The 27,620-nt window shown below is 40.7% G+C and overlaps 2 protein-coding genes across 3 annotated transcripts in view; one reads left to right on the top strand and one right to left on the bottom strand.

Moving 5' to 3' along the window:
- The first annotated feature begins 434 nt into the window (after window positions 1-434).
- On the top strand, window positions 435-13,465 carry LOC148513718 (purpurin-like). The gene is made up of 6 exons (XM_088481441.1): window positions 435-518; window positions 2,286-2,403; window positions 5,428-5,564; window positions 6,295-6,407; window positions 10,642-10,854; window positions 12,832-13,465. The coding sequence occupies exons 2-6, from the start codon at window positions 2,287-2,289 to the stop codon at window positions 12,840-12,842; spliced, it is 591 nt and encodes a 196-aa protein (XP_088337567.1). The 5' UTR covers window positions 435-518; window position 2,286; the 3' UTR covers window positions 12,843-13,465.
- IDUA (alpha-L-iduronidase) overlaps window positions 13,095-27,620 on the bottom strand; it is a 215,464-nt gene continuing 200,938 nt past the window's right edge. For both annotated transcript variants that reach the window (XM_088481439.1, XM_088481440.1), the window contains exons 10-14: window positions 22,497-22,618; window positions 20,729-20,854; window positions 20,101-20,177; window positions 18,337-18,437; window positions 13,095-16,741 (exon numbers count right to left, since the gene is read on the bottom strand). In XM_088481439.1, coding sequence (XP_088337565.1) covers window positions 16,641-16,741; window positions 18,337-18,437; window positions 20,101-20,177; window positions 20,729-20,854; window positions 22,497-22,618 — 527 coding nt within the window. In that variant the 3' untranslated portion in view covers window positions 13,095-16,640. The remainder of the gene's footprint in view (window positions 16,742-18,336; window positions 18,438-20,100; window positions 20,178-20,728; window positions 20,855-22,496; window positions 22,619-27,620) is intronic.

Below are 27,620 nucleotides of genomic sequence, written 5' to 3'. Positions count from 1 at the left end.
AGTATTGTACACTGCGTGTTGACTACTTTTAACTTGTGTTCTAAGTTATGTAACCTAATGTTCCCATTGTACTGCATGGGTGTAGATCTGTCTATTTAAAGGAGTAATCTCCACTCACACGGTACTCTCCTAATAAAGAATTATGTTTAGACAAACATCACATTCATTAAGCAATCTCTGAGACATCACCAATTTGTGAGGCTGTCATTACCATCAGTGCCCTGTGCATGTCTAGGAGATACACGTGTAGCTTTTTCCTACAGCGTTTTCTCATCCATTTCCACTATGTTTTCTTTCACAATTAGAGGAACACACATCAGAGAAAAGGATTATATACAGATTTTATGTAATGGATTAACAAAGTTAAGCTTCTTACTGTGCCCTACGGACCAAAATAGCCAGTTAGGTAGACTGCAGGATTATTATTTAAAGCAGAAATACTTACAGGATGTGAAAGAGATGTCCATTTGAATCTGTAACGTACTCACTTCACATCCATTTACGACAGAGGAAGTCAGGTATGTGTCTACTGATACATTTTTGATCTTTTAGAGAAAATTTATTGGTATACTAGTTTCTGTGGATTACAAAAATTCAGCTGTTAACCTTTCAAACTCATGATTGCTATGACTTGTCACATTGGTGTAAAACTATGTAATATACCAATGTTTTTCCCTACTAATTTAAATATGATTGGAAATCTTTGTAAAATAGTATCAGTTACCCAAAATACCACATTTCAAAAGACGGTACAGATCTGTAAAGACGTGTCCCAGGATTTCTTTGTCCCTGACATCACCACTGTCTGTCCCTTTCAATCTATTTGATGAACAAAAGTAGATAAAGTATGTAGTTTAATAATACAGGTATTTGGTTATTCAGAACAATTGAGATTTGGGGCCTATTCGTCAGATAATATTTGCGGGAGGTACCCGCAAATATTAAAGATCCCTTGAATGTACAATGGAAGGGACTGCAGCAGATATCTCCAATATCTGCCGCAGAGCCTCCACTTCAGACAGCAGAAGCAGCCCCCATATCCTGAACTTGGTCCCGGCAGCTGATGTCATCTTTAGATGATGTGATAATGTTAGCCCGATGTAGCCTATGGTCTACATTCACAGTATTTACCGAGAGAGGGATCCGTAGGGTCCCTCTCCAGTGCTGCCCGCTCGCAGTAGCGCCGCAACTGGCCAAAACAGAAAGTAAAGTGAGTGGTGTCCCTGTCCTGGTGCCTCAGTACTAACACATTCAGGCTAATAAGGATTACTTATTGCCACGATTTGCGGTGATAAGGAATCCTAGGTGTCGGGGGTAGACCACATATATTAATAAATTTGCCACTTTGTGTTTTCTGCATAAGGTTTTTGGTTTCATAATTTGGAGCAACAAGCTTAATATATACTAAATTTCATTTCAAAGTGATCATGTTTTGCAAAGTATACTTGGTGAGATATACTGGTATAATAGTATATAGTGTATATATATAGCATAAATATGATTTAAAAGTTTTTTGATAGCAATGTTCCAATTATTTTTATACATTGTGCCAGGGCCGGAACTAGGGTGGTGCGACCAGTGCCATGGCACAGGGCACCGCAGGGAAGGTGGCGCTTTGGGCCTGTCAATTTTACGTTTATTATCATTCTCACTTGTAGCTTCCTCTTATTTTATTCCCAGCATATCGTAGCCTCCTCTATCTCTTCCCTGGCCCTTTCCCATGAGGCCAGGCCCCTTTTTTGTGTGCGTTATGTTCCTATTTGAAAAATGGGGGGGCGCCAATGCTCTTTCTGGCACAGGGCACCAAAAAGTCTACTTACGGCTCTGCATTGTGCCCACACTACTGATGTACCCTTGCATAGAAGAAGCTAAGAACATGGTAGAGATAAAAGACATGAAACTGTTATTATGATGAAGAATTCCAGAGTGTTTGTAGTTTCAAAGTAACAATTAATTATCTAAAAGTAAGCAAAACAGTAGTGCAGGATCACAGTTGCTGTCATATCATACAAAGGTCTATTTCTAAATGTAGATGTATCCATTGATTTACAGACTACTGTATTTCAAATTGAATTCAATCTTGGTGACACAAATATGGGTTGTCTTGTGATTATTTCCATATTGTACATTCAATAAAATTCATATATATTCATCATTGTGTATGTATGCAGTAGAATCGGTAATGGATATCTGTAGAAAGACATGTTATTCTTAAGCATTGTTATTTTCCAGCCTTACATGACTAAATATGTGTAATTTTTAATATTTATTTTCCTTCGTTCCAGTATGAAGCATTTCAAGTATATATTTTTTGCTGTACTGATCACCATCATTCAGCATTGTAAGGCCCAGTCCTGTGTTGTAGATTCTTTGAAAGTGAAGGAGGACTTTGATATAAAGAGGGTAAGAAATATTTTGCTACATAAGAGCAGGTAGCAGGTTACCTATGTGTCCCATAAGGGCTGATAGGTAACCAGCAGAACAAAATGCATCCTGTAATAATAGTATACTCTAAAGATAGAATTTTCAGCTAACTAACCATCCAAGTGACTTTGGGGTAAATTTATTAAGAATCGAGATGGTCCCGATTTTCAAGGAGATTAATCTCGCTGGGACTCGCCTAAATTCGAGTGATTTAATCCCTTTTTTTTAACCAAATTTACCAACAGGCGATTTGAGGCTAAACGTGTTGGCCAATGGTTAAGCAGAACGAGATATCTCTCCCAGGTATCTCGTTTTGCAGGAGATTACGCACCCGAGATTGCAGTGTTTTCTCTCTGCAAATCTCTCCCGAGCTAGCAGCAGCAGTGAGATATGTGCTGGCTGCTTGTGTGTTAAGACTTGTAAAAAAAGGTTAAATGTTATTAAAAAAAATGACGTGAGGTCCCCCCCCCAAGAGACTAACCAGCCCCGGACTTGCCAGCCTGTCCTGGTTCTTAATTTACAGTATGTGTGTGTATGTATGTAATAAAACTTTATTCTCACGGTGTGTTGTGTTTTTTTAAACATTTCTTCACAGGTGAGCTACACATACCAGTGGGTCCTTAATGCCCCGCATGCTGGTACTTGTGGTTCTCCAAGTACCATCATACGGGGGAGGCTTGCTGGGACCTGTAGTTTCACTGTAAAGACAATGTTGTTAATTCTAATTTTACACTACACCTACACTATCAACCCGCCACCCACCGCCCAGGGGTGGCAGGGATAGCCCCAGACTATCAGCCTAGGCCAGGGGTGCCCTGAAGAGGGGTACCGCTTTATTGGAGGGGTACTCAACTCCCCAGGGATCCCTGGCCTGGGCTGACTAGCAGTCAAAACTGATGCTGCGGCTGGGGGGCCCGCTGAAAGGGCAGCCCTGGTTGTGGAATCAGCCCCCCGCTAGAAAGGGCCCAGGACTGGTTTTAAATATACGTGGAACCTCACATCATTTTTTTCCTACGTATATTTAAAACCAGCTCTGTCCTTGCTGCCTGGGCTGGTTCTTAAATTTACAGTGGAACCCTACACATTTTTTTCCCTGTAAATTAAGAACCAGGACAGGCTGGCAAGCCCGAGGCTAGTTAGTCTTTTGCGGGGGGATCTCACGTAATTTTTTAAAAATAAATTAGCCCTATTTTAACCATTTACAGAAATAAACATACACAAATCACAATGATTTGTGTATGTTTCTGACAATCTCGCAGCTCAGGGGGTTGAGAGTTTGAAAAGTGATTTTGACAGAGAGTTTGCTCCTATCTCACCCGAGCTTGTCATCCCGATTCTTGGTAAATTTGAGGGATGTATGTTTTAGGTGAAAAGTACTTCCGATTTGGCCCGATGGTGATTTGATTCGATATTGCTATCTCACCCGAGGTTTACGAGTGAGATGAGAGAAATCTCTCTCTAACTCACCCGACTTTGCCTTTTGTAAATTTGCAAGCAGGAAAAAAATTAATAAATCTCCCGAGATGGTCATCTCGAATCTTAGGAAATTTACCCTTTTAAGTCACTAGTCACTAGTGTGAGCCTTCCCATCACATCAAGTAACAACTAGAGATTTTTTATGTTTATAAAATCTTTGTGTAGCTCTCTTCACAATATTTAACTCTTTGTACTTCAGATTAGCTGATGTGTAAATGTTATTTTGAAACCATGATATAGCACCAAAAAAGAATAAAAATAAAATGTTATAATCCTCTTACTATCATTTGGAGGAGAAAGGGGCCTATCCATTACACGACTGTGAACAAGCCAACCAAAACCAGGAGGTTTTGGCCGCATTGTTCACAAAGTCGGGTATTGGATAGCCGGCAAGGACCAGCGATGCGCGTGCACTCTGGGTCCTTGCCGAACCCGACTATCTACTGGACATGCCCGTCAACCTGACGACGATCGTCAGGTGCGGCATGTTCAGAGACAGCAGGTCGGTCTCCTGCACTGAATGACGTTCAGTGCGAGCACCGCACCTTGGCGACCTGAAGATCTGAACGCTAGATGTTCAGTCTTTCAGGTTGGCTAGTGGATAGGCACCTTAAGGATGGCGTCAGTGGCCAGCCTGACAAAAAAAAGCAGCAGCTGACAACTGATTGCTAGAGAGTAAATGATTTTGTGTTTTCCCAAATAAAAAAAAAACGCCAAAGTATAGTTGTAAATATTTCTAATATATATAAATCTAGGGAAATGTTGTTAATATAAGACTTTACTTGAAAATCTGAGGAATTTGTAATATTAAAAAATATATTTAAAAACAAGTTTTATAGCACAATGATGCACAAACAAATGTATCAAATTAAAGAAACATTTTAATTCTAGCAATAACAACCAGTGGCAGTTGGTCAGTGGGGGCTGCAGCTCAAATCAAAAATAGAAGAGGGGGGCAGATAAAACATAACCCTAACTGTACCTTTAAACTTGTTTTTTTTAAAATATTTCTGGGTGTATGCTGGGAAGGTACTGTAAGCTCCCCGGGGATCAGCGCTGTGTATCAAAGCGGCAGCAGCCTGGATACAGAAATCAGCGCCTCCTTCCTGTGTAACTAACCAGTGGGACTTTGGGTGTGGGCAGATACAGGAGGGAGGCGCTGATTGCTGTGTCCTGGCTGCAGCGGCTGTGATGCCCCATAGTAAGTGAGGATCCAGCTTTACCTGCTCAATCGAGAATATAAGTGCACACTGCTGACAAGTACGGCATTTCTTATGTAAATATACTGTAGCTGTTCTGACAACCAAGGAAATAACAAATACGTGGTTTAACTTGTACTTCAATAAATAAGTTATGATTAAATAACACTGGGGAAGTGATGCATTTCTGGTGTGTGGGAATTGGGTAGATTCTTCGCAAATAAGATTGAATGTTAGATAGTGAGACTCAGCATAATATCAGTGCATTTTATCAGAACATGTACGCGTACTAAATATGATTGTTATTTGTTTGCGTTACCATAACTAGTATGGAGGAAAATGGTATGCTGTTGGGAAAAAGGACCCTGAAGGCCTCTTCCTTCAAGATAACATCTCTGCGGAATACACACTAGATGGAGATGGCACAATGACTGCATCATCAAAAGGCAGGGTTAAACTTTTTGGGTAAGTATATAAATAATAAGTAAATATTATACATTTCCACTTCTAAAAAACAGCACTTTAGTAAATAAAAACCACTTAGATAAACCGCTATAATTCAGCAGTCTATTTCCCATATGGAGGAATGATAAGCTTTTGCAGTATTATTTCTGGAAGAGTTAAAGCTCTACTTTATCTTCACAGTGTGATTTTGGTTGGTTTTTATGTCTCACTGATTGTTTTTATAACCCCCCCCTTATTTACCTGTAAATCAGTTATACATGCTACTACCTGTCATGTTATAAGATGCCATTCTTTATAGGTGCATCCTTTAAAACAACAGTATATTTTAAATTTGGTGGAAAGAAATGGTTTTGCAGTATAAATTCTGGAAGCTGTGAAGCTCTAATTCATCTTCCTATTAGAACTTGAAAGTCTATTTCAAACGTGGAGCTTTTGCAGAACTATTTCTAGGAGTGCTAAAACTAAATCCATAATTCATATTCACAGTATAGCTTGGTCGTGGGATCCAGGGCAGGATGTGCTGAAAACAAAATCAAATAATTTAGCAATTTATTTATCCTGTGGGTCAGTGTTTAGAGCTGCTACTTCAGGACTTCAGATATGTATACAATCATAACAGCACATGAGGAATGCCACTATCGGGAATAAACTAATAGATAGTGTGAAATATAAATTTGTGTAATAAATGTGTTAGGGTTCTATCTATTTATATTAACATTTACATTCATAGGTTCTGGCTCATCTGTGCAGACATGGCTGCTCAATACTCTATACCAGACCCAACCATTCCAGCTAAAATGTATATGACCTACCAGGGTTTGGCCAGTTATCTATCAAGTGGAGGTAAGTAACATTAAACTGGAATGTTTTATTTAATATAAAAAGTTTTAGGTTTAAGATTTACATGCAGGCCTTTAAAAATAAGGTTGGAGTCAGTGAGCTACATGGGAAGTACTTACTGCAAGCAGCTTTCTATGGCTATTAATATCACTACTCCACACTGTGGGGTCGATTCAGACGCGGACGCTAAGCTGCGCTCTCTCGCAGCCAAAAGGGGCCGGGTATATGCAAATTCCGCAATCGAACTGTCTGGTGTAAGGACGCCCTCTATGTCTTAGACAGCAGAGCGAATGCACGCCAGTCTAAAGACGCCCACTTTTCTTTCTTAACACGCAGCGCTTGAGGTAGACCCTACCCCACCGCAAGCACTGCGATCACTGCATGTTGTAATACAACCAAGTGACGTGTACAATGACGCTTCCATGCTAATTATGCACACCCACTCCCCCGTTCACAAGCACCTTCCCGTTACCATCCACAAACGCCACATTCTGTCACTCAAAGTAGCGTCCAGTCTGTGTACCACGAGCGCACGATTCCCGGATGCAGCGACTGGTTCGTGCATGCGTATTTTGATGCATACGCATGTGCAGACAGGCAATAATCGCCCATAGTGTGCGTCCGCGGCTTAGTGACCGTGTCTGAATCGGGCCCAGTATCTCAATATGATCCTCCAACAGTCAGTCCTCATAACAAGGTAAGATGTTGGCAATATATGGCGTAACACAAACTCTTAACACTGAAATATAAGGATATTCATATTTTTCCATAAAACCCAACTAATTTCACTTTAAATTGGAATGTATGTATTATAATGAATATCGTAGTCACTGCTTTAAAATTAAATGGATATTAAATCAACTCTGAGTCCTGTGACCGCAATAAAAGCATGAGGCCACCAGTCCGTAGAGAGTGGTGTCGGGCCCGGGTACTTCAGGGATCGTGGCCTAATCAAGTCGGCTTGGGCACGCCCCCTACAAAAAAGGTATGAAAAATATTAACCGTGCATCTTTCAACCAAGGCAGATCCAGCAGGGGGCGCGATCAGTATGGATGCTCCCCCTGGACATCAGGTGTAGGCAGAAGACGTAGCTTAGCGGCAGCACCCTCCCTGAACCAACTGCAGCCCAGCAAACAGCAGTGTGTGCTGGGCTGATGAGATAGGCTGCTGCTGCTGACAGGCAAGAGGAGGCAGGGGGATGAGGTGGCGGACCCAGGCTCCCACCGGGCTCCTACAACACCCTGGAGGACACGGGCAGTACTTCAGTACTAACAGTATATTTATTTCCAAGGCAAACTTTCCTGGGCCTTTCCTTAAGCATAACCAGAGGAAAGAGTGTAGCTGTCAAAATTTGTTTTGAAATGTTATCTAGTTAGATAACATAAAATAGCATTTCTAAATTATACTGCTCTAAACTGTTTGTAGCACTGCCCACAATAAACTCATTACTGGTAATAACGGGGCCTGTTGGAGTTGCATACAAGTTTGCTTTGCAGTCATATTTTTTGCACTGCATCTGCCCCATCGCCAAGCGCATGCATCTATGAGTGACTCCCAGTCAGATGCCAACTCCATTTACAACTGAATGGAAGTGAACAAGCAGCAACGGGACGTTTGTACCTAGGCTAGGTTTAGCGAGGGAGTATAGTTGAAATTACAAGCTATGCAGAGTTGTGTTTACACATAGATCCACTTGATTTCAGGAGGATCCCTTGCACTAGGTATAAGGCTGGTGCATGAGCAAGTTGACAATGATGATGGCTATTTGAACAAGCATATGGATAGGGGCAGCATGGTCGCAAAGATATGCGCCACTCTGAACATGGGAATTATCCACATTTAGGGCCTGATTCAGACCCGCTCGCGTGCGCAAAGCACTTGCAAGCGGGTCGATGGTCTGCAGTGTGCATGCGCGGTGTGCGCAATGCGCGTGCGTGAGCCCGGAGCGAGTGAGAACTTCACTCTCTCCGGGGCTCGCTACAAAACGGGGCGCTGTCGATCGACAGCTCGCCCCGTTTTGTAGGCAGGGAGGGGGTGTGGCTGGACAAACGGAGGCGTTCCCGAATGAACGCCTGCCGTTTGTGGGCAGCCCTACTGACATCATTCGTGATGTCAGTACTGAACTTCCTGCTCTATTAGAGCAGGAAGTTCACTCGGGCTTGCGGGAACCGAGACCCTACCACAAGAGTCTCGTCGCAAGCCCGATGGTCGTGATAATCGTGACCATTGCCAGGCCGCTCGCAAAAGCTGTGGGTGGTCACCCACAGCTATGCGAGCGGCCTGGAGGCGGATTTTTTTTTTTTTTAAATCCGACCTGATTCAGAGCGAGCGCTCGCAAATAGTGAGCGCCTCTGAATCAGGCCCTTAGTTCCATGTATGCAGGACAAGTGCAATTGTGGGCAATTTACTTGCAACTATGAATTGGCACCATTGTGTCTATACCATTATAATGGGTATAAGTTGTATAAAGGTACTGCAGCCTTTAAATTGTATTTGCTTTACTGAGCCTATGGCACACCCTGAAGCTGTTACACCATGACAGGCTTTGGGAAGAGATAATAGGATTCTGGGAAAAAGACAATAAAGGGTCTCTCTAGTGCTCGGTCATTTCTGCAAGTATATTTAGTATATCATAAAATCTATACTTCTAATAAAGCTGGAATGTACTACTTGGGGACTGTGTATGAACTATGGAGACAAAAAATTTTTTTGGGGGGGGATTTTTGATTGTCTGTCTATTTCCGGCATCACGCAAAAACTGCAGGATGAATTTGGATTGTGTTTTCAATATTGCTTAGTCATCTAGAAAGAAACTGAGGTATGTATTATCTCAATGTGACATCAGGGAGAGGAGCAATAAAGGAAAAAACAGATGATTGACACTCGGTGTGCGCAGTGTGCAGGCTCCTCAAGCCAAAATGACTACATGTATATAAATATAATTTTTTGGGACAAATATACTTTTAGGACTGTTTATGAATGATGGAGACAAAAATAATCGTTACAGAATTTGCACAGGCTCTAGCCCAAAATGACTATGTGTGTATATATATATATATATATATGTATATATATACACACACTATATATATATATATATATATATATATATATATTGCACACCCTGAACGCAAACGGTTCTTTATGTATGCATATATATATATGTATGTATATATATCTCAAAATCTATTTCGCAGGAAATTCCAACTATATAGTAAGCACTAATCAGACAGCTTATCTTGAGTCATGAAGTTGCAGTATACATGTCAATCCAGTAGATGGCACACCAAGACAAATACTACATATCATAGAGTCGCCTCTCATGTTACTTGCAACCTTTTAGTGTTATTGTAGGTTAAACTGCAAATATTGTTTACAAAGACATTTTGTGATCAATGTTTAGAATATAAAATATAGACCACAATATTAGATGCCACTACTGTCTTTGTAAAATGAGTTCTGCTAAGCAATAACAGACATAAATGCAAGCGAAGCTGCGGGCAGTGGCATCCCTCCCCGCGATGACACCTGGTGCGGGGAGGTATGCCTTGTGTGCGGCGAAGCCGCATGCTCCCCGAAAAGGGAGCGTGGCCTCAGAAAGGGGCATGACCTGAGAAAGGGGGCGTGGCCTCACAGCGCAAACCCGGTCCCCGGCCCGTGTATCTCTATGGAGTGGTGGGGGGTGCTGGAGGTGTGGGCACTGCAGGCTCTCTCACTGTGACAGGAGCCGAGTGCTGCACTTAATTCTACAGTGCAGCACCCGGCTCCTGTCACTGGGGGGAAGCCTGCACCTTGGTGTCACCCCTCGGCACCCCCCACACTCCCTTGTGGCGCGACTGGCTGTTGGCAAATGCTAATTTAAAGTATAATATTAATTTGCAAAACTTTATTTAGACAAATACAAACAGAAAACAGAAATGTTGGAAGTGTGCTTTAAAATGTATTTCCCCATTTCCAAATCAAACCCAGTCAAAAGTTTTCAAAAATTAGGAGAATTTATAAAAGAGAAATTCTGTGTCAGGGAAGGAGGAACATTGTAGCATGTGGTAACATTTTTCATGCCCACTTTAAAAATGTAATAGTTACTATGGTAACATATTAGTTAGACAAAATGACTTTAAACTGTCTGTACATTTCTCCCAAATTGTTTAATAAAATATGAAAGTAAACAAATCTCTTTTAATAAATGTTATGTCTATTAAGGTCAAATCCTATGCATTGTTTTGTATTTCCGCAGGCGACAACTATTGGGTAATTGACACAGATTATGATAACTATGCAGTCACCTATGCCTGCCGTACTCTTAAAGACGACGGAACATGTAACGATGGCTACGCCATTATATTCTCACGCAATCCACGTGGATTTTCTCCAGCTATTACAAGGATTGTGCGTCAAAAACAGGATGAAATTTGCTTGTCTGGACAATTCCAACCTGTCCTCCAATCTGGTATGTTGCAGTTTACATATTCAGCTTCAAAATGATAAAATATCAGTCCTCTTTTTGTGCACATCTCGATGGCAAAAAGTCATACGCAATTTGTTTTTCATATTCAGATTGTTTACATATGTCGATGGTTCATTGTTTTCCCAAATTACACCATAATCTCATGTGAATTCAGTGTTTCGTAATGTTGATCTTCACATCTGCCGAGCAGCAGGGTTACTAACCAATAAAAATACTTTTTCCTGACCAATTTGTAAACATTACCTAAAGACTAGTATTTTTACTTACACATTATTATGCTAGATCTAGATTTAGAGCAGTAGCATATACAACAGAACAGCACTCTGGTTGGCCAACGATGAATTGGGTGTACACACTTTGGCTTAGCATAAAATATGCAAATTTGTACAGCGCATGCCTACAACTAAAGTGCAGGCCTATGTCTGTATGCAGAGCTGACATTTGCACCTCCTTTCGCCTGAAGATGCAGAAGAGTGGAGGGAAAGGGCATTCATGCGCTGACCAAGTACAGTAAGGGCGTACTCGCTTAGATGGGAACTGAGGCAGGCACATAGACTACTGTCAGTAGCCATATCATTCGCAGGTGTTTCAGATCTGATGCAGATATATGCTGATGAGGAGGGTCCCCAGCCCTGCCGCATCTGATTTTGGATTCACTCCTAAAGATGATAGGTTTCTTCATTGATCGTGAACATGTTAAATGATCTTGTGGGCGCATTTTAGAACTATTTTTGTGCTACTGTCAGTTGAGAAAGATTTCACTTGCTCTATTATAGAGGATTTTTTTATTTATGTAAATCAAACCTAATAATGAATGGTTTTCGCTATCAAAACAAATGTTAACAGACGCTTCTTGTCCTTATGACCTATTTGTCTGTACGGTAAGTGAATCTGACAAAAACCCTGGCACATATGCGACTGGGGAAGAGATGAATGCAACATGTGATCTCAGCACATGGGCATAAATATGCTATCTTTACGTGCAGATTTTTCAAGTTATTTCTGTATATACAGTACATGCGTTCAGCTCAGTATGAAGGCCAGCATTTTTAAGTAATGAGGTTGAAAATCCAGATAATCTAATCTCAATAATCACTGCCCTGACACTTCTGCTATAATGTTGGTGTTAGAGCCGTAACTAGACTTTCTGGTGCCCTGTGCCAGAAAGAGCATTGGCACCAACCCCTTCCCCCCCCCCCATATTTATCAAATAAGAGACATAAGGCTTGTGCCCGAAAAAGGGGCTTTGCCTCACGGGGAAGGGGCATGAAAAATCTGATTTGTCCCGTGCGATGATGAAGGGGTACCAAACCCTTTGTACCACTGTTATCCAGGTGTCAGTGCCAAATACAGTGTGAATGCAATGGCTGCAGTGATGATACACCATAATTATGTAGTATAAGTCAGCGCTTGTGAAGCTGTACCTGCAGCAGGATTTGTCCATCAGAGCAGCTGTGCACAAGCCTGGTGACGGTAGTGAAGATCACCGCCTGAAGGCACAGAAACAGTGCTGCTCATGGTGTATATGCAGCAAATATCAGCAGTGAGTTAGAGTCCCAGGTATGCCAGTATTTTAAAATGTGTTAGTTAAATAAAGGACAAAGTGACTGAAGGTGCTTGAGAAGATGGCCACATGGAGGGGGAGTCAGCCACAGAGGAGATAGGGGCAACCAGGGGATGCCGAGGATCAAAGAAGAGGAAGCTACAACTGAGAATGTTTCTAAACAGAAAATTGACAGGCATGGCCTCCAGTGCCGTGTCGTGGCACATGACGCGTTACCCTAGTTACTGCCCTGGTTGGAGTGTGGCCCGGTGGCAGCCTGTTTTACTGCCCTCTACTTGTTCTTACTAATAGAATTGAGCTTTTTTATGGCCAGTGAATTTACAAATAGTTGGCAACCCAGCCAAGTGGGCAAATCTAGGCTGCATGTAACACCTGAAACTATTTTCTGTTCACAGGAGCCTGCTAGAGTACTGGGTTCTCAGGAAGAGTATCTTCTTCATTATAGAACGAATCTGGACTTAAAAGGAAAACTATAAAAGAAATGCACAACTATTTCACATCTCAAGGAAATGTTTTTCGTATATTTTTTCTGAGTGCAATTATGTGTCTAAATGTGATCTTCATAGGAAATGTTTAATTGTATTTCAAGTGCGTCATCTAAATATGTTCCATTTATTTTTCATATGTTATAAAACAAGCATGTTTTGGTAAAATATAGATCACACTTTGTGAGGTACTGATAGCAATCTACAATTTTTGTATCATTATTCTAATAATAATTCATGTTTTTCAAGACTTAAGTTATTATACTCAATAAAAATATGTTCTTTCACAATGTGTTTGAATATTCTACATAATGTTCTGTTACTATATTACTGAATATATTTTCTTTTAAATTAAGCAGACCAAGGAGGAAAGAGTGGCACATTTTCACACTACCTCCGTATTTGTATTCTCCTGGCCGTGCCACGAGGCCATGTGCCACACTCTTCCTTCCCCTGTGCACCAATATTCTCTATCACCTCTGCTCCATTTGAGAATAGATTTGCATTGTATGAAATAACTAAATAAATCAATATTATTCCTTAACCTTTCTGCCTCATTAATGCATTATAATGCATTATACGTGAGCTCACATTACAGCACTACATTTCATTATGTTACATAAATATAGGAACTGTAGTAGATAAGTCAGGAGGGGTGGAATTCCTCCTGCAATGTGTGGCACAGGACCAGAGCAGGCCCTAGCCAAATTAGTGCCCTAAGCAAGATTTAGGGTGATGCCCCCCTGGGATCCTGAAAAAGCATGTAGCCTCACAGTAGGGGCATGGTCTCACTGTGTTGTCGCCCATTTTCCCACTGTTGTGCTGTACTCCCAGCACACCCCACCCAGCACAGCACCCATCACAGCACTCTTCTCCCAGCACAGATCACAGCACAGTACCCCTCACCCAGCAACCCTGTCCCAGCACAGCACCCTTCACCCCTCTCCCAGCACAGCAACCGCGCTAACCACTATCTGTCGTCCAGGTGCCCCATCCCCGTAAACCGCCGCTGGGTATTCCATCGCTGCCCGCTCACTGTTTGTTGCTGCAAGGCCTGATCAGATCTGTCAGCTGAGCTCCGATCATGGCGCTGAACATTGACATTAGTAGCTACCATAGTCTCTGCCCAGCCAGAAGCAGGTTCCCCGGCCGTGCCTGCCCCAAAGCTCTGCTGGCCTTAGGCGGCCTTGGGTGCCCCTAGGCATTTGCTTAGTTTGTCTATGCCTAGGGCCGGCTCTGCACAGGACCCCACAGTGGGTTTCAGAATCTGTTTGTAGGGTTCTCTGGTTGCAAGATATACAATAGATTCTATTTTTGGTTTCCAGAACAATTAGACTCTGTTACAGGGAGTTTCACAATAGTGGCAGAAAGACTTACGCCTAGGTTCCAAGATTGGACTTTATGTTCCTGAAAAAAAGAGATGATTTACAGCAAATGAAAAAAAAATTACACTTTACAAACAGTTGGCACAACATGCTTTAGGGAGGGTTAGGGAATACTCTGAAACATGTATACCACTGGTGCATAACACATAGCCCACATGGCCATTCTTTGCACGTGTTACAGCATAGGTGATGGAGGGGGTATGTGTTACTACAGAAGTGATGGAGGGGGTCATGTGTTACTATAGAAGTGATGTAAGGCAGCATGTGTTACTAGTACAGAAGTGATGGAGGGTGGGCATGTGTTACTATAGAAGTGATGTAAGGGGGCATGTGTTACTACTACAGAAGTGATGAAGGGGGTCATGTGTTACTATAGAAGTGATGTAAGGGGGCATGTGTTACTACAGAAGTGATGTAAGGGGACATGTGTTACTACTACAGAAGTGATGGAGGGTGGGCATGTGTTACTATAGAAGTGATGTAAGGGGGCCTGTGTTACTACTACAGAAGTGATGAAGGGGGTCATGTGTTACTATAGAAGTGATGTAAGGGGGCATGTGTTACTACAGAAGTGATGTAAGGGGGCATGTGTTACTACTACAGAAGTGATGGAGGATGGGCATGTGTTACTATAGAAGTGATGTAAGGGGGCATGTGTTACTACAGAAGTGATGTAAGGGGGCATGTGTTACTACTACAGAAGTGATGGAGGGTGGGCATGTGTTACTATAGAAGTGATGGAGGGTGGGCATGTGTTACTACAGAAGTGATGTAAGGGGGCATGTGTTACTACTACAGAAGTGATGGAGGGTGGGCATGTGTTACTATAGAAGTGATGTAAGGGGGCATGTGTTACTACTATAGAAGTGATGTAAGGGGGCATGTGTTACTACTACAGAAGTGATGGAGGGGGTCATGTGTTACTATAGAAGTGATGTAAGGGGGCATGTGTTACTATAGAAGTGATGGAGGGTGGGCATGTGTTACTACAGAAGTGATGTAAGGGGGCATGTGTTACTACCACAGAAGTGATGGAGGGGGCCATGTGTTACTATAGAAGTGATGTAAGGGAGCATGTGTTACTACAGAAGTGATGGAGGGGGTCATGTGTTACTATAGAAGTGATGTAAGGGGGCATGTGTTACTACAGAATTGATGGAGGGGGTCATGTGTTACTATAGAAGTGATATAAGGGGGCATGTGTTACTACAGAAGTGATGGAGGGGGGTCATGTGTTACTATAGAAGTGATGTAAGGGAGCATGTGTTACTACTACAGAAGTGATGGAGGGTGGGCATGTGTTACTATAGAAGTGATGTAAGGGGGCATGTGTTACTACTACAGAAGTGATGGAGGGGGTCATGTGTTACTATAGAAGTGATGTAAGGGGTCATGTGTTACTACTACCGAAGTGATGGAGGGGGTCATGTGTTACTATAGAAGTGATGTAAGGGAGCATGTGTTAGGTGATGGAGGGTGGGCATGTATTACTACAGAAGTGAGAGGGGGAATGTGTTGCCACAGAAGTAATGATGGGTGAATGTGTTACTACAGAAGTGAAGGAGGGGAAATGTGTTACTGGAGAGGTGATATAGGTGGCATTTTTTTACTGCAGAGGTGATGGAGGTGTGTTACACAAGTGATAGAGGAGGAATGTGTTACCACAGAAGTGATTGAGGGGGAATGTGTTGCTACTTACTACAGAGGTGATGGAGGGGCATGTGTTACTAGAGAGGTGATGGAGGTGGCATGTGTTACTTCAGAGTGATGGTGAAGGTAAAGTTTTACTATAGAAGTAAGGAAGACTAGGTAGTAATGAAGTGCAATTTGTCAAAATATTGTCTCTGCAAGATTTAGATCACTGGTTTTTCAAAGCAAAAAAAGAGCATTTTGGTTCTAAAATATACAATTTGTAACCAGAAGCGTTAGATTTTAGCTTTAAAAAAATCAGTACAAATCAACACTTTAAATTCTATGTCAAAATAGCTGTAAATCTGCAATTAACATGGTAAATAAGCCCCATAATGCAGAACAGGTGAGAAGTATGACTTACCACGTAATATGACCACACACAATGCTTTTCTGTGGTGCACACACTTCTGTCCCCATGGAGACTTTTTAAAACGTTGAAAGATATGGCAGAACTACAAAGAGAGTTTCCTCTTTTCCTCTAGTATACATATTTTACATGTTTAAGAAAGTCCTAGCTCCCAGTGTGGCCATTGCGCCCCTGATCTATACTACTGTGTGACCAAACTGCATTTACATATGAACTTTGATGCTCATGTCTAATCAGATACATCAAATAATTGATCTAGTGTCTTCTAAATGCTTTTAAGACAATTCTGTATATTCTTCTAGAAGACTGTAGGGTCCCGGAACGTCCCAATAGTTGACAGCACGGACTCTGTATAATCCAGATACTTTGGCACTATCTTAAGAGAAAGAGAAAGAAATGTCACTTATTAAATTATTTAACTACATACATTGCTACGATCATAATATGTGTATCTTTATGGTATGATAAACATTTCTGACTCTATCATAATGTGTGTACATTTATGGCATCATCCTCATTTCAATACTAGCTCTTTGTTGTTGTTTCACTAGACTGTACCTGTTTGGTGTTAAACTAAAAAAAATTCAGTAACCGCTAAGTAATTCTAAATTCTTTATTACTGTTTTCTTACTTTACAAGTAGATCTCTATCCTAATTCGTCTCCTCTCATGTCCAAAGATCATTGTCAAGTTATGTAAACTCTGTGTATGTAGTGTACCTTATATGTATATTCTAATACTTGCCAACGCATATTTCTTGTACACTCTGTTCCCAAAGCCACTCCACTAAACGCTGTTGATCTTGCAAGATAGAAGGATGGCAGCCCGAACCAGGTAAGTCCTGGGCGTCCTTAGTGTTATCCGCGGAAGGTGAGGATTAGGTTTAGGTAGCGAAGTGGAGTTAGTGTTTTGGAGGGGCCGTTAGGGTTAAGCACCCCTAGGGGAATGGGTTAGGGTTAGGCACCACTGGGGAGGGTTAGGTTTAGGCACGAAGGGGGGAGACTTAGGTTTAGGCACTAATGGGGAGGGTTAGGGTGCGGGGTGCTGAGGGTTAGGGTTAGGCTACAAAAAGGGAGGGCTAGGGGGATAAGGGGGGAGGGTAAGTATACTTACCTAACCCCTGTCGGGATACCAACTATCGGGATACCACTGTCGGTATTCTGGCAGGAGGCATCCCGACAGCCAGCATTACATATCGATTCCCAGACAACATATTAGTTGACTGTTAAGGAAAGTTTCTGGTGGTGGTGGTGGTGGACGGACAGAGGTATATTTCATTTTTTTAAAACCATTGCAATAGTTCCACTCAAGCAATGTAGATCATCAGAAGTACACTTGTGTAACACAGAGGACCTATCATGTACTATCTGCCTGTACCTCTATTTACCTGTCAGGGACATAGACCTTGCCCAATTGTAACAATTTAGCATTTTCATTGAAAACACTGGAAATGTTATTTTAGTGAGCACAAGTGAATTTATATAAAATTGCTATTCTTATGCTGGGAACACAATTAAATCAGCAGACTGATCCATTGTCCAAGCAGCTGATTTGTAAGCTATACACACTTACCAATTGGCCACTCAATATATCTGACCTGACATCACAACTGGGCGGGCATTTAAATTTAAGACATTAGTGTTGGTCAGCGGGTCACCTGTACACATAGTCAGATGGCCCTGTGCAGCAGGGCCGACGCAGGTCACAGACATATCGGGTGTACACACCAGCTGATGCACTTGCAATATATGGTTCATTATTCAAATTATATATATCGACAGTGTTTACCAAACTTACTGTACAACAATCCTAATGTAACTCTAAATTCAAATGTTTAACATGGAAAACAGATTGACATAACATATGTATACATCAAACAAATGTAATTATTGCAACATGAGTTTGTTTTGTACAAATAACAAAATTGCATTAAAAAGAAAAAACTATGGTATAAACATATAACAAAACTCACCAGGGCTGTAGGTAAATAAAGTAAAAAATATTTTTTTTTTGTTTATTCGACTGAAGATGAATCCATCAAAGGAAAATTCCACTTCATAGGTCTTCAGACACCTGTAAAACCAGAACCACATGAGTTGCATGTACTGTAGATACTGTATTGGATACAGGTTGTGGGCAATAATTGGAAACACCCATATAAAATCACTTAGATGGGCCAGTGGCTTTTGGTCTATCCACATCTGCACTTGTGCAGGAGGTTATGCAGCACAGTTCTTCATTTGGTTGATGGTTATTGTAAAATATTTAAGAAATGCTCAGTTCAGATCTGGTGACTGAGAAGTATCATATTTATCAACTCATATGGTAATCCCTAACCATGCAAGGACTGTGCATGGAGCATTATCATCAAAGAAAAAATGGCCACATTATGTACCAACACCACCTGCAAAATAGGTGAAGATCACTCCATATACCATGCAGTTGCAATTAGCATCGTCCTTGCTTTCTAAGACTATCAGTACGCCCAAATCATGGCAGGAAAGTGCGTCCCACAAATAAAAGTCATCCATATGGAAAACCAGCACTAGACTGGCATGACACATGCACATATCATTATCCTCCACTATTTGGTAGCCACCTTAAATATGTGCATACCCAGGTGTGGGTTATGCATAATACACGATAATATCTTAATATCTTCCTCCATGGAGATCTCGTCAGACCATTTTGCCTGAACCGGACTACTTGTACCACAAGTTGAAATTCGCAGTCAGTTGATCTGTTTAAGTACACCTGTTTTACCTTAAAGTTTGATTTAATGCACAGACATCATGATTTTGGAATACATGCTTCCAGCTACTCCTGCTCTCTGTAGATTATGTTTTTCCTTCAGAGTTCCATGCTAACAGAATCTATGACATGATTGGTTGCTCATGAAACATTAGGAAGTTTCAAGAAGTGTCAAGATCACTGAAGATCCTGTTAAAAGTGTCCAAAAATGATCCTCGAAGCTATGCTTGTGATAAGTGAAGGCCAGCATTGTTGTACATGAACAGGTTGGGATGTTATGCTTTTTTAATGCACAAGCCACAGCTGTGTGGAAGCACTTGTTTTCAATATGTTTGGGGTCCATCATTTACCAGATGTTTCCATTTATTTTGTCCACTATCTGTATGTGCCCATACTGATACAAATCATATAAGTATACTCTGCTATAATATCCCTTTAGATATTAATAGGACAGTTCTGCCTACAGCAGAGCCTAATGATTACATTCTCTCACACACACACATACACCTGCAATCCCTGTATAGAGTGCAGAGACTGGCAGTGGTAGCGGGGTAGAGGTACAGTAGGAGAATGAGAATGCTTTTTTCCCCTCTCCTGCCTGAACTGTCCTCACACTATCACCAAGCTCCTGATACAGTGTTTACAGGAGGATGTGCAGGTGATTGGTTTCCATCAGTTATTGCAGCGCACGGAGACTGAAGCTTCTGGGAAGGCCAAGTGAGGTACCAATCTCTGCTGCAACCTAGGGCCGTGCTACCAAATGCCAGACTCTTATCTGGTCACATAGATGGAACGGCCTTGAGTGTTCTTCAGTTTAAATCAGGTAAAACAGACATATACAGCATATATTGTTTTTTGTTTGTTTTAATAAGTAGCATTTACTAATTGCATGTACAGTAGTATGTGGTCTCACTCTCAATCATCTCTAGCACCCAGGTGGTTACAGTAAAATACAAAATGCAGTAATTGTGAAACATAAATTTACCTAGTTACTACGTATTCATCACTCCAAACCACTGCTACCTGCCCTTTAAAGAGAGGTATAATGCGAAGCCCGGTGACCTTAGAAGAAAGCACAGATACCATTTCTAAAAACTGTAACAAAGAAATAATTAGATTTACTTGCAATTTTGGGAGCACATTACCCAAGAGTGGTGTCACTTCATCTGCATTCAGATCCTAGGCAATACTATCTTCTCTTACGATATGTGACAATGTGCATATCACACTTGCCAACCTTTAAATTCTCCTGGTGGGAGCAAACATGTGGTGGCTGTGGTGTGTGTGGGGGAATGGGGGAGTGTGGTTTGCGTTATTGTGGCTCCGCCTTCCGTTATCCAAGGCCATGCAGCATTGTACAGCAGGGGACGGGGCCATGATGTTGCAAAATTTGTCAGCCTCCCGGACATTCTGGTACAGTTGGCAAGTATGGCGCAAATGCTAGGCTTGATGTAACCATCATTGAGAACTTGTGACTGGAGACAAAATAACTTTGTCATCCACTGCACAAAGTAAAGGTTTGTATGACAAATTACACACCATAAATTGCTGCATATCTATACATTGTATAGGGGAACACGGCTTAGATGTACAGTAACAGCTTCCACTCTCACCTTTCCAGGAGGAGAATGAGGTCGTTCACATATGTGAACAAGAAGCAAGGAGGGAGTGAGAAGTGGACCTTTAAGAATCAGGTTTCCATCTTTAGGGAATGCAGTAGGTTCTTCCATAACTGGATCCTTATAACAAATAAAAAAAAACAAAGAAAAAAAATCACCCAGTTACTTTTATATAAAACATATATATATTACTTTAGTTACTATTATAAAACCTTTGTATCTGTGCACTCTCCATTGCTAACAGACAGCATATGAATGTGGTAAGGGAAATAGAAAAAGGAGGCAATCCACAATGAAACTAGGGAAGAGTCTCTGTAATAGGTCTCACCTACTGCCAACATTACAAGATTTAACAGCAACTGGATCTAATAATAAAGGCTATTACATACATTTTTTATTGATCTATTAATGATGCCTGGTAGGAGAAACCTTAGTCATGTCTGCTCAGCTTCACTGTACAGAAAGCCATCAATATTTGAAGGACCCGGCCCATCATCAAATACCCTTCTGTACCAAGAAGCACTTTGGAGGTCTTGCACAATATATACAACATTCAAGGTGACAGCTGTGTGCACAAAATACAATGAACATCCAGACTGTACCTGCTTCTAAATGTTTCTAATGGCGCTCTAACCCTATATATTATTATTTTGTCTTATAAACACCAATGGCTGAATGTTGAAAAATATATCTTTGTTATACAACTTTATCTAGTTTCAATAATGGTGCTAGCAGTGTTCAACAGTCAGAACAGGGGTGTATCTATAATGGGTGCAGGGTCTATATCTATATCTGGTGCTAGCAGTGTTCAACAGTCAGGACAGGGTGTATCTATAATGGGTGAAGGGTCCACACCGCACACCCTGCATCCATATTTTTAATACTTACCTCTCCACCTCCGGAGTCCTACGTCGGTGCCGGTATCAGCGCTGTCAAAATCGCCTGGAAAATAGCTACATGTTTTGCGCATACGCAATGTGCAAGGGGAAAAACACCGGCAAAATGGCCACGGCGCCATTTTCCCAGTGACCTGCGTATGCGCTGTAGACTCTGGGCACACTCTAGTGCCCAGACTCTATAGGAGCAGCTCACACAAAATGATAGGAAGACCCGCACTAGGTTACATGTAATCAGTAAATCAATGAGGGATAATTCTATGGCTATCCATACAGTTCCACTGTATAATTAAATTGTATGTGCTCAATGTTACTAGGTGCTACCCATTGATTCAAAACAATGGACATATACATACAAAGAAAAAAGGGAATCAATTGTATTACGGGTGGACTCCAACCCTCCTTCGAGAATAAAATTCTTTTACTAGTATTAAAGCTATGATAAAGCACAGATAATGAAATGTTGTATTAATTACATAAATAATAAATAACATTGTATATTGTATATTGTATTTACATAAGTCTGATTTAATATCTTTAACACACCTAATAAAAGTAAAAGAATTTTATTCTCGAAGGAGGGTTAGAGTGAACCCGTAATACATTTGATTCCCTTTTTTCTTTGTATATATATGATCATTAGGGTGATGTATGACATCATTGTGGGGAGTGGCAAGGTCTGGAAAGGATCGCAAATATAATACACAGCATGCAAAGAGGTGACAGCTATAACCCACTGAATTTTCACATTGTCTGCAAGAGAACATAAAACGAGGTTCTTCATATTACAGTACATTATGCTAGTCTCAATAAAGTAAAGACAATTTTTGTGATTTGAGATGAAAGCTGTACTATCTATATCTTACCTCTCTCTCACGTATTTCTTTAAATTCTTTAATAGTTGGAAAGTCTGGACTTCCTGCATTCTGCCATGCCAAAAATGGATTTGTTATAGAGTTATCCATGTAATATGTTACGTACACAAGATCTGAAACAGAATAAAATATATATTATTCATAATAGCAAAATGTAATGGCGAAAATATTTTTTTCCAGGCTACTTAGTCTAAACAAGTATGACAAGAGTGTGAATAATTCCCCGTTCTGCCGATCCAACCCAATCCGTTGATTGGCGGCCATCGATGATCAGCGATTCGTCGATTGAGGGAAATTCAACATGTTAAAAACCCCTGAATTGAATTGAAAGGAAGATTTGAAAGGTAACAATGAGGTAACTGTAAGGTATCTTATAAAAATGAATAAACAGTTAAAACAGCAACAGCAGAAACTGAAATTGTTGTCCCATGATATGCCTGAAACAAACTGTCATGATGTTGAACCTGGAGAATATGTTATGATTAGAAATTTCTTGCATTCAGGTTGTTTGACTGATCGTTGGGAAGGTCCGTATCAGGTGTTGCTGACGAGAACCACATCTTTGAAGGTGGCCAAGAGAGATACCTGGGTCCATTCCACTCACTGCAAAAAGGTCAACCAACCGGTGGAGAAACAAGGCGGAGACGAGGCTGATAACATGGACCTGTCGATTGCGAGCTTGTTCCGGGAGGATTAAAAGGTTGCAGTGAGATATCTGAACTAAAGAAATTTGCAGGTCCTTGCTGCGGCAATGGACTGGTCTGCTGTGTTAATTTTTATATTCTCTTCCAGAGTTTCCATCATCTTGGTTTGTCTGGGGATTTCCGGTTTCTGTGATGGAGGACAGATAAAGGAGATGGGAGCTGATGTTGATGTTAATGGAGTGGAGTCGAGAGGAGGAGTGCTATGCCAATCAGGGGAGTGTCTGACCAATCTTGGTACAGTAATTGTTAAGAGATCTGTGATATCTGAAATTCGGGGACAGTGTGAAGGTTTATCTTCTCAGGATTTCTGTATTTGTAAACTTTGTGGGTCCCTAGTTGATGAAAAATGTATCCAATGGTGCCAACCTAAATATAACCCGTATTGGGGTGGGTATCCTTTAGAGGATTATCATAACATGGTAGGCAAAGTTTTAAATCAAACTGATTGTTGGGTGTGCTCACACGTGCCTCAGGAACAGCATAATGTATTGTTGGTGCCATTTCCATTGAATGTTTCAGAAATCTTAGAATTACAAAAAGGGAAAACGCTGGATGGAAAATTCCTCTCATCCAAGCTGCCTCATTTTAAACTCCACCAATTTCAAGTAGATAGAGCACTTTTATGTTTGAACATAACCAACCCCAATAAACCAGGGAGTTGGGAAGTGACGGGAAATAACCAGATGATGACCTTCTCACTGAGAGCTGATAATGAACCAATGAATTATGAACTGTTACGCACAATTAGATCAACGGGAAACACTTTAGGTATTGGTATACACTTAGTGATACTAAAGAAATGGTTGGTAGGGTACCAGAAGGGTATTGTGCCAAGATTATACAACCAGAGACGTGTTTTGACCAGATGGGAGAACCTGAAGTAGGATTATATGCAAGAGAAATGTGTATAATGACAATGATGTTTTCAATCCCTTATGTTCTCCCTGATGATGTATATTTGTGGTAGAAAAGCGTAGAAGTGGCTCTCCCCGCGTTCAGAAGGTTTATGTTATTTGGGAAGAATACTTCCAGAAATTATGACCCTTACACATGGTGAAATGCTTGGTATCCACAGAAAAACCCCATCTCCATATCTTCATACACATTATAAACACAGTGACAAAAGAAACATACCTGGTAACATACATACAGCTACGCAGTTGATTAGTGAGACAACTGGCTTCCACGTGTTGGTAGCGCTAGATCCCACCAGGATCGCTCGGGGTACTTTAAATTTGATTTATATCCAAGATCTTACAAAATTAATAGATAATATCACCGAGATGTATGATGACACATTTAGGTATACAGGTAAAGAGTTAGTGTTAAATTATTTAACAGCTGTCACAGGAGGGTACTGTGTGACATTGGCCACCCAGTTTGGTGTAAAATGTTGCACGTACATTACAAATAACACCAGTGATCCCAAGGAGGTGATAGACCGGAAGATGGATGAAATTCTGCAGTTAAAATGGGAATTCCAGAAGAACCATAATGCTTCATTGACTGAAGTTGAGGAACAGGTAGAGGAGTGGTTCGCGTGGTTGAACCCTGTAAAATGGTTCCCCGGTCTAGGAGAGTGGGTCCAGAAATTGGTTGCTACAGTGGGTAAACTTCTGATCCTCATAATCACTGTCATCTTAGTAATTGGCTTGTGTGTCAGATGTGTTCCTAATGTGTTGAGGTGTAGGAAACGTACTAGGGTGGACCGAGAAATTGAGATGGTGGTGGTAAGCGATAGAGATATGGATACCAAGGTTAAGAAAGAACTGTATTATAACCCTGAATTAGAATGTCCCCTATAATAATGTGATCTGGATTTGTGTGGTTGTGCATAAATATTTCGTTGATGTTATTTTAAGTCATCTTAGGTAATGCAGTCCCAATCCTCCTTCCCAAACTTCCTTTATCGGTTAGATGAGTTCCCACATCCTGCCCATGGTCCCTTAAGGATCCGCAGATGTCGTATAAGGGTTGTTTCACCGTCCTTGAGACACATTATCTAATGGTTCAAATGACCAAACTGTGTCATACCATAATAACATTAAATGGTATATTCTCATGCATGGCTAAACAGATTCAAAACAGGTTGTGATAGCGTTTGACTGGCTATCAAAGGGTGGACTGTCGAAGTCGAATAATTGCATGCGACCGCAATTGAACTGTTATCGGACGATTTGGTCGTCCACTACCCGATTTATGTTGGTACAATCCACGATGTAACATTGCGTGCGCACGCACCCAGTGTGCGCACGTATCCACACATTCGCACAACACTAAATAGTGAATAATATACAACACTCTCACACTGACAAACACAATATTCATGCAGGGTTTAGTTAGTAACAAGAAACAGCTTTTGTATACATGTCTGAGAAAAGTAATTAAAAAACAATACACCAGGATACTGTGAGTGTTTTACATATAAATTGGGAAGCCCCGCATATAGACAAGTATGGCTGTGGCAATTGAAATATAACCCAGACATTGATATGCACAATTGAATTTGTCTGAATTAGCAATGGTCAGAGGTTTCGCTTACCAGACGCAGTGGCAACGACAATCAGCTGGGGTCCCCACCCTGCTTGAAAGTGAACCTAGCTGCTTGTAACACCTTGCATTATAGTTTTAAATATATGTTAGTAAGGGATAATATATATATATATATATATATATATATATATATATATTAAATTCATTATAAATAGACTTACATGCATAAAACACACACAGACTCACATGCATAAACACTGCACATTACGCACAGTTGCGCTGTTTATCATAAGCACTCTACAAATAAACACACCACGCATACTAGCAACTTTATGCAATATTCTCTTACACTTACACATACACAAATTACATAAAAAGATTCCGCAGTAATAAAGGTTATTACCCAAAGTGTTATTTATATTTTCAATGATGCATGTTATATGATATCTATGGTTTAGTACATAATAAGTAGATCATGTTTGGTGCCATTCTGATCCGCTGTGTATTTGCAGATCTCCGGTTCTATCAGTGGGGAAATCGCTACAAGCATCTGCAAGTTATGAACTATAGGGAATTAGGTGATAGAATGTACAATGTATGAAGTGTTCATTGCTTAGTTATGCGGCAGGAAAAAGTACACAAAGAGCCACTGGGAGGCTGAACTTCTCAAGTACAAACAGACCAATGAACTATGTCGTAACAGAAGACCAAAGAAGAAGAACCAATGAAACAATACCAGCTCATGTCCATTGTATTGCCAATTCCAGAAAGACTATATATGTGCAAAAGGGGTGTATCTTGGGGTCTGCACGCCCCTGGCAAACTAAGGGACTGGCACCCCCCTCCAATGACTGCTTCTACTTGAAAAAAATAAAACACACACTTGGGGTAGTTTAATTCAGACACCTGTAGAAATAAGGAGAATATTTTTTTAATTTCTCTTTTTAATATATATATCTTTTACAGAACTTACTCTATTGCAAACCACTATTTATTAAAAACAAAAAACACAAGAAAAACTTGAAAACATAGCAACAAAAACAAACATGCATTATGGGTAAAATAATTTACATATATTCAAATTGGACTGTCTACACTGCATTGTGCTTTTTAACTCTGCCATATAATTCACTGGTAAAACATCCCACATGGGTTCATTGCAATCTCTCACACATTAATAAAACCAGTCCATATTAGGATCATGTCTTAATCCTAACACCTGAGTATCCACAACCTATAAAGATCATGGTCAATTCCCCATACTGAAGAAAAGATAAACTTATTAGAATTTACACTGGGGGTAGTTCAACTTACACACCTGTAGAAATAGGGAGACAATATATATATATATATATATATATATATATATATATATACTTTTTTTTTAATATATATATATTTTTTTATATTTTTTCAGTTATAACACTTACTACATGTAAGCACTGTTTATTAATTTCTATATGTCAGCAACACAGGAAAAGAGGGCATCAATAACAAACAAGGTGCATTGTGGGCAAGATAATTTGCATATATGCAAATTACCTTGCGAATAGAGCATTGTGGTTGATGTGTTGCTTGCACTCTTTTCCTGCAAGGTTGATATATGGGAATTAGTGAGTGGTGATTGGTATGTGGTGGGTATTGTGGGAGAAGAGATATATTAGAAAAAAAAAAAAAATTAGTCTCTCTAATTTTAAATGTTTCTGATATAAAGGGACATATAAGAAGCCTGATACACATTAACAATGAATGGAGGACACTGATAAGAGCAGAGGAGACAGAAGGAGACCGGGGCTCATTTTCTTTGATGGTGGTGCCGGCGCCCCTGGCGAGGGCCATCCAGGCCTATAGGAAGATACGCCCCTGATGTGCACTCTATGACCCCAGTCTTGAGTCTTCTTGCTGTGCTGTTGACGGA

This window comes from Taudactylus pleione, unplaced genomic scaffold (genome assembly GCF_031769625.1).
Source record: "Taudactylus pleione unplaced genomic scaffold, aTauple2 ptg000273l, whole genome shotgun sequence".
NCBI classification, from domain to species: Eukaryota; Metazoa; Chordata; class Amphibia; order Anura; family Myobatrachidae; genus Taudactylus; species Taudactylus pleione.
This window is presented reverse-complemented; position numbering and strand designations above follow the sequence as displayed.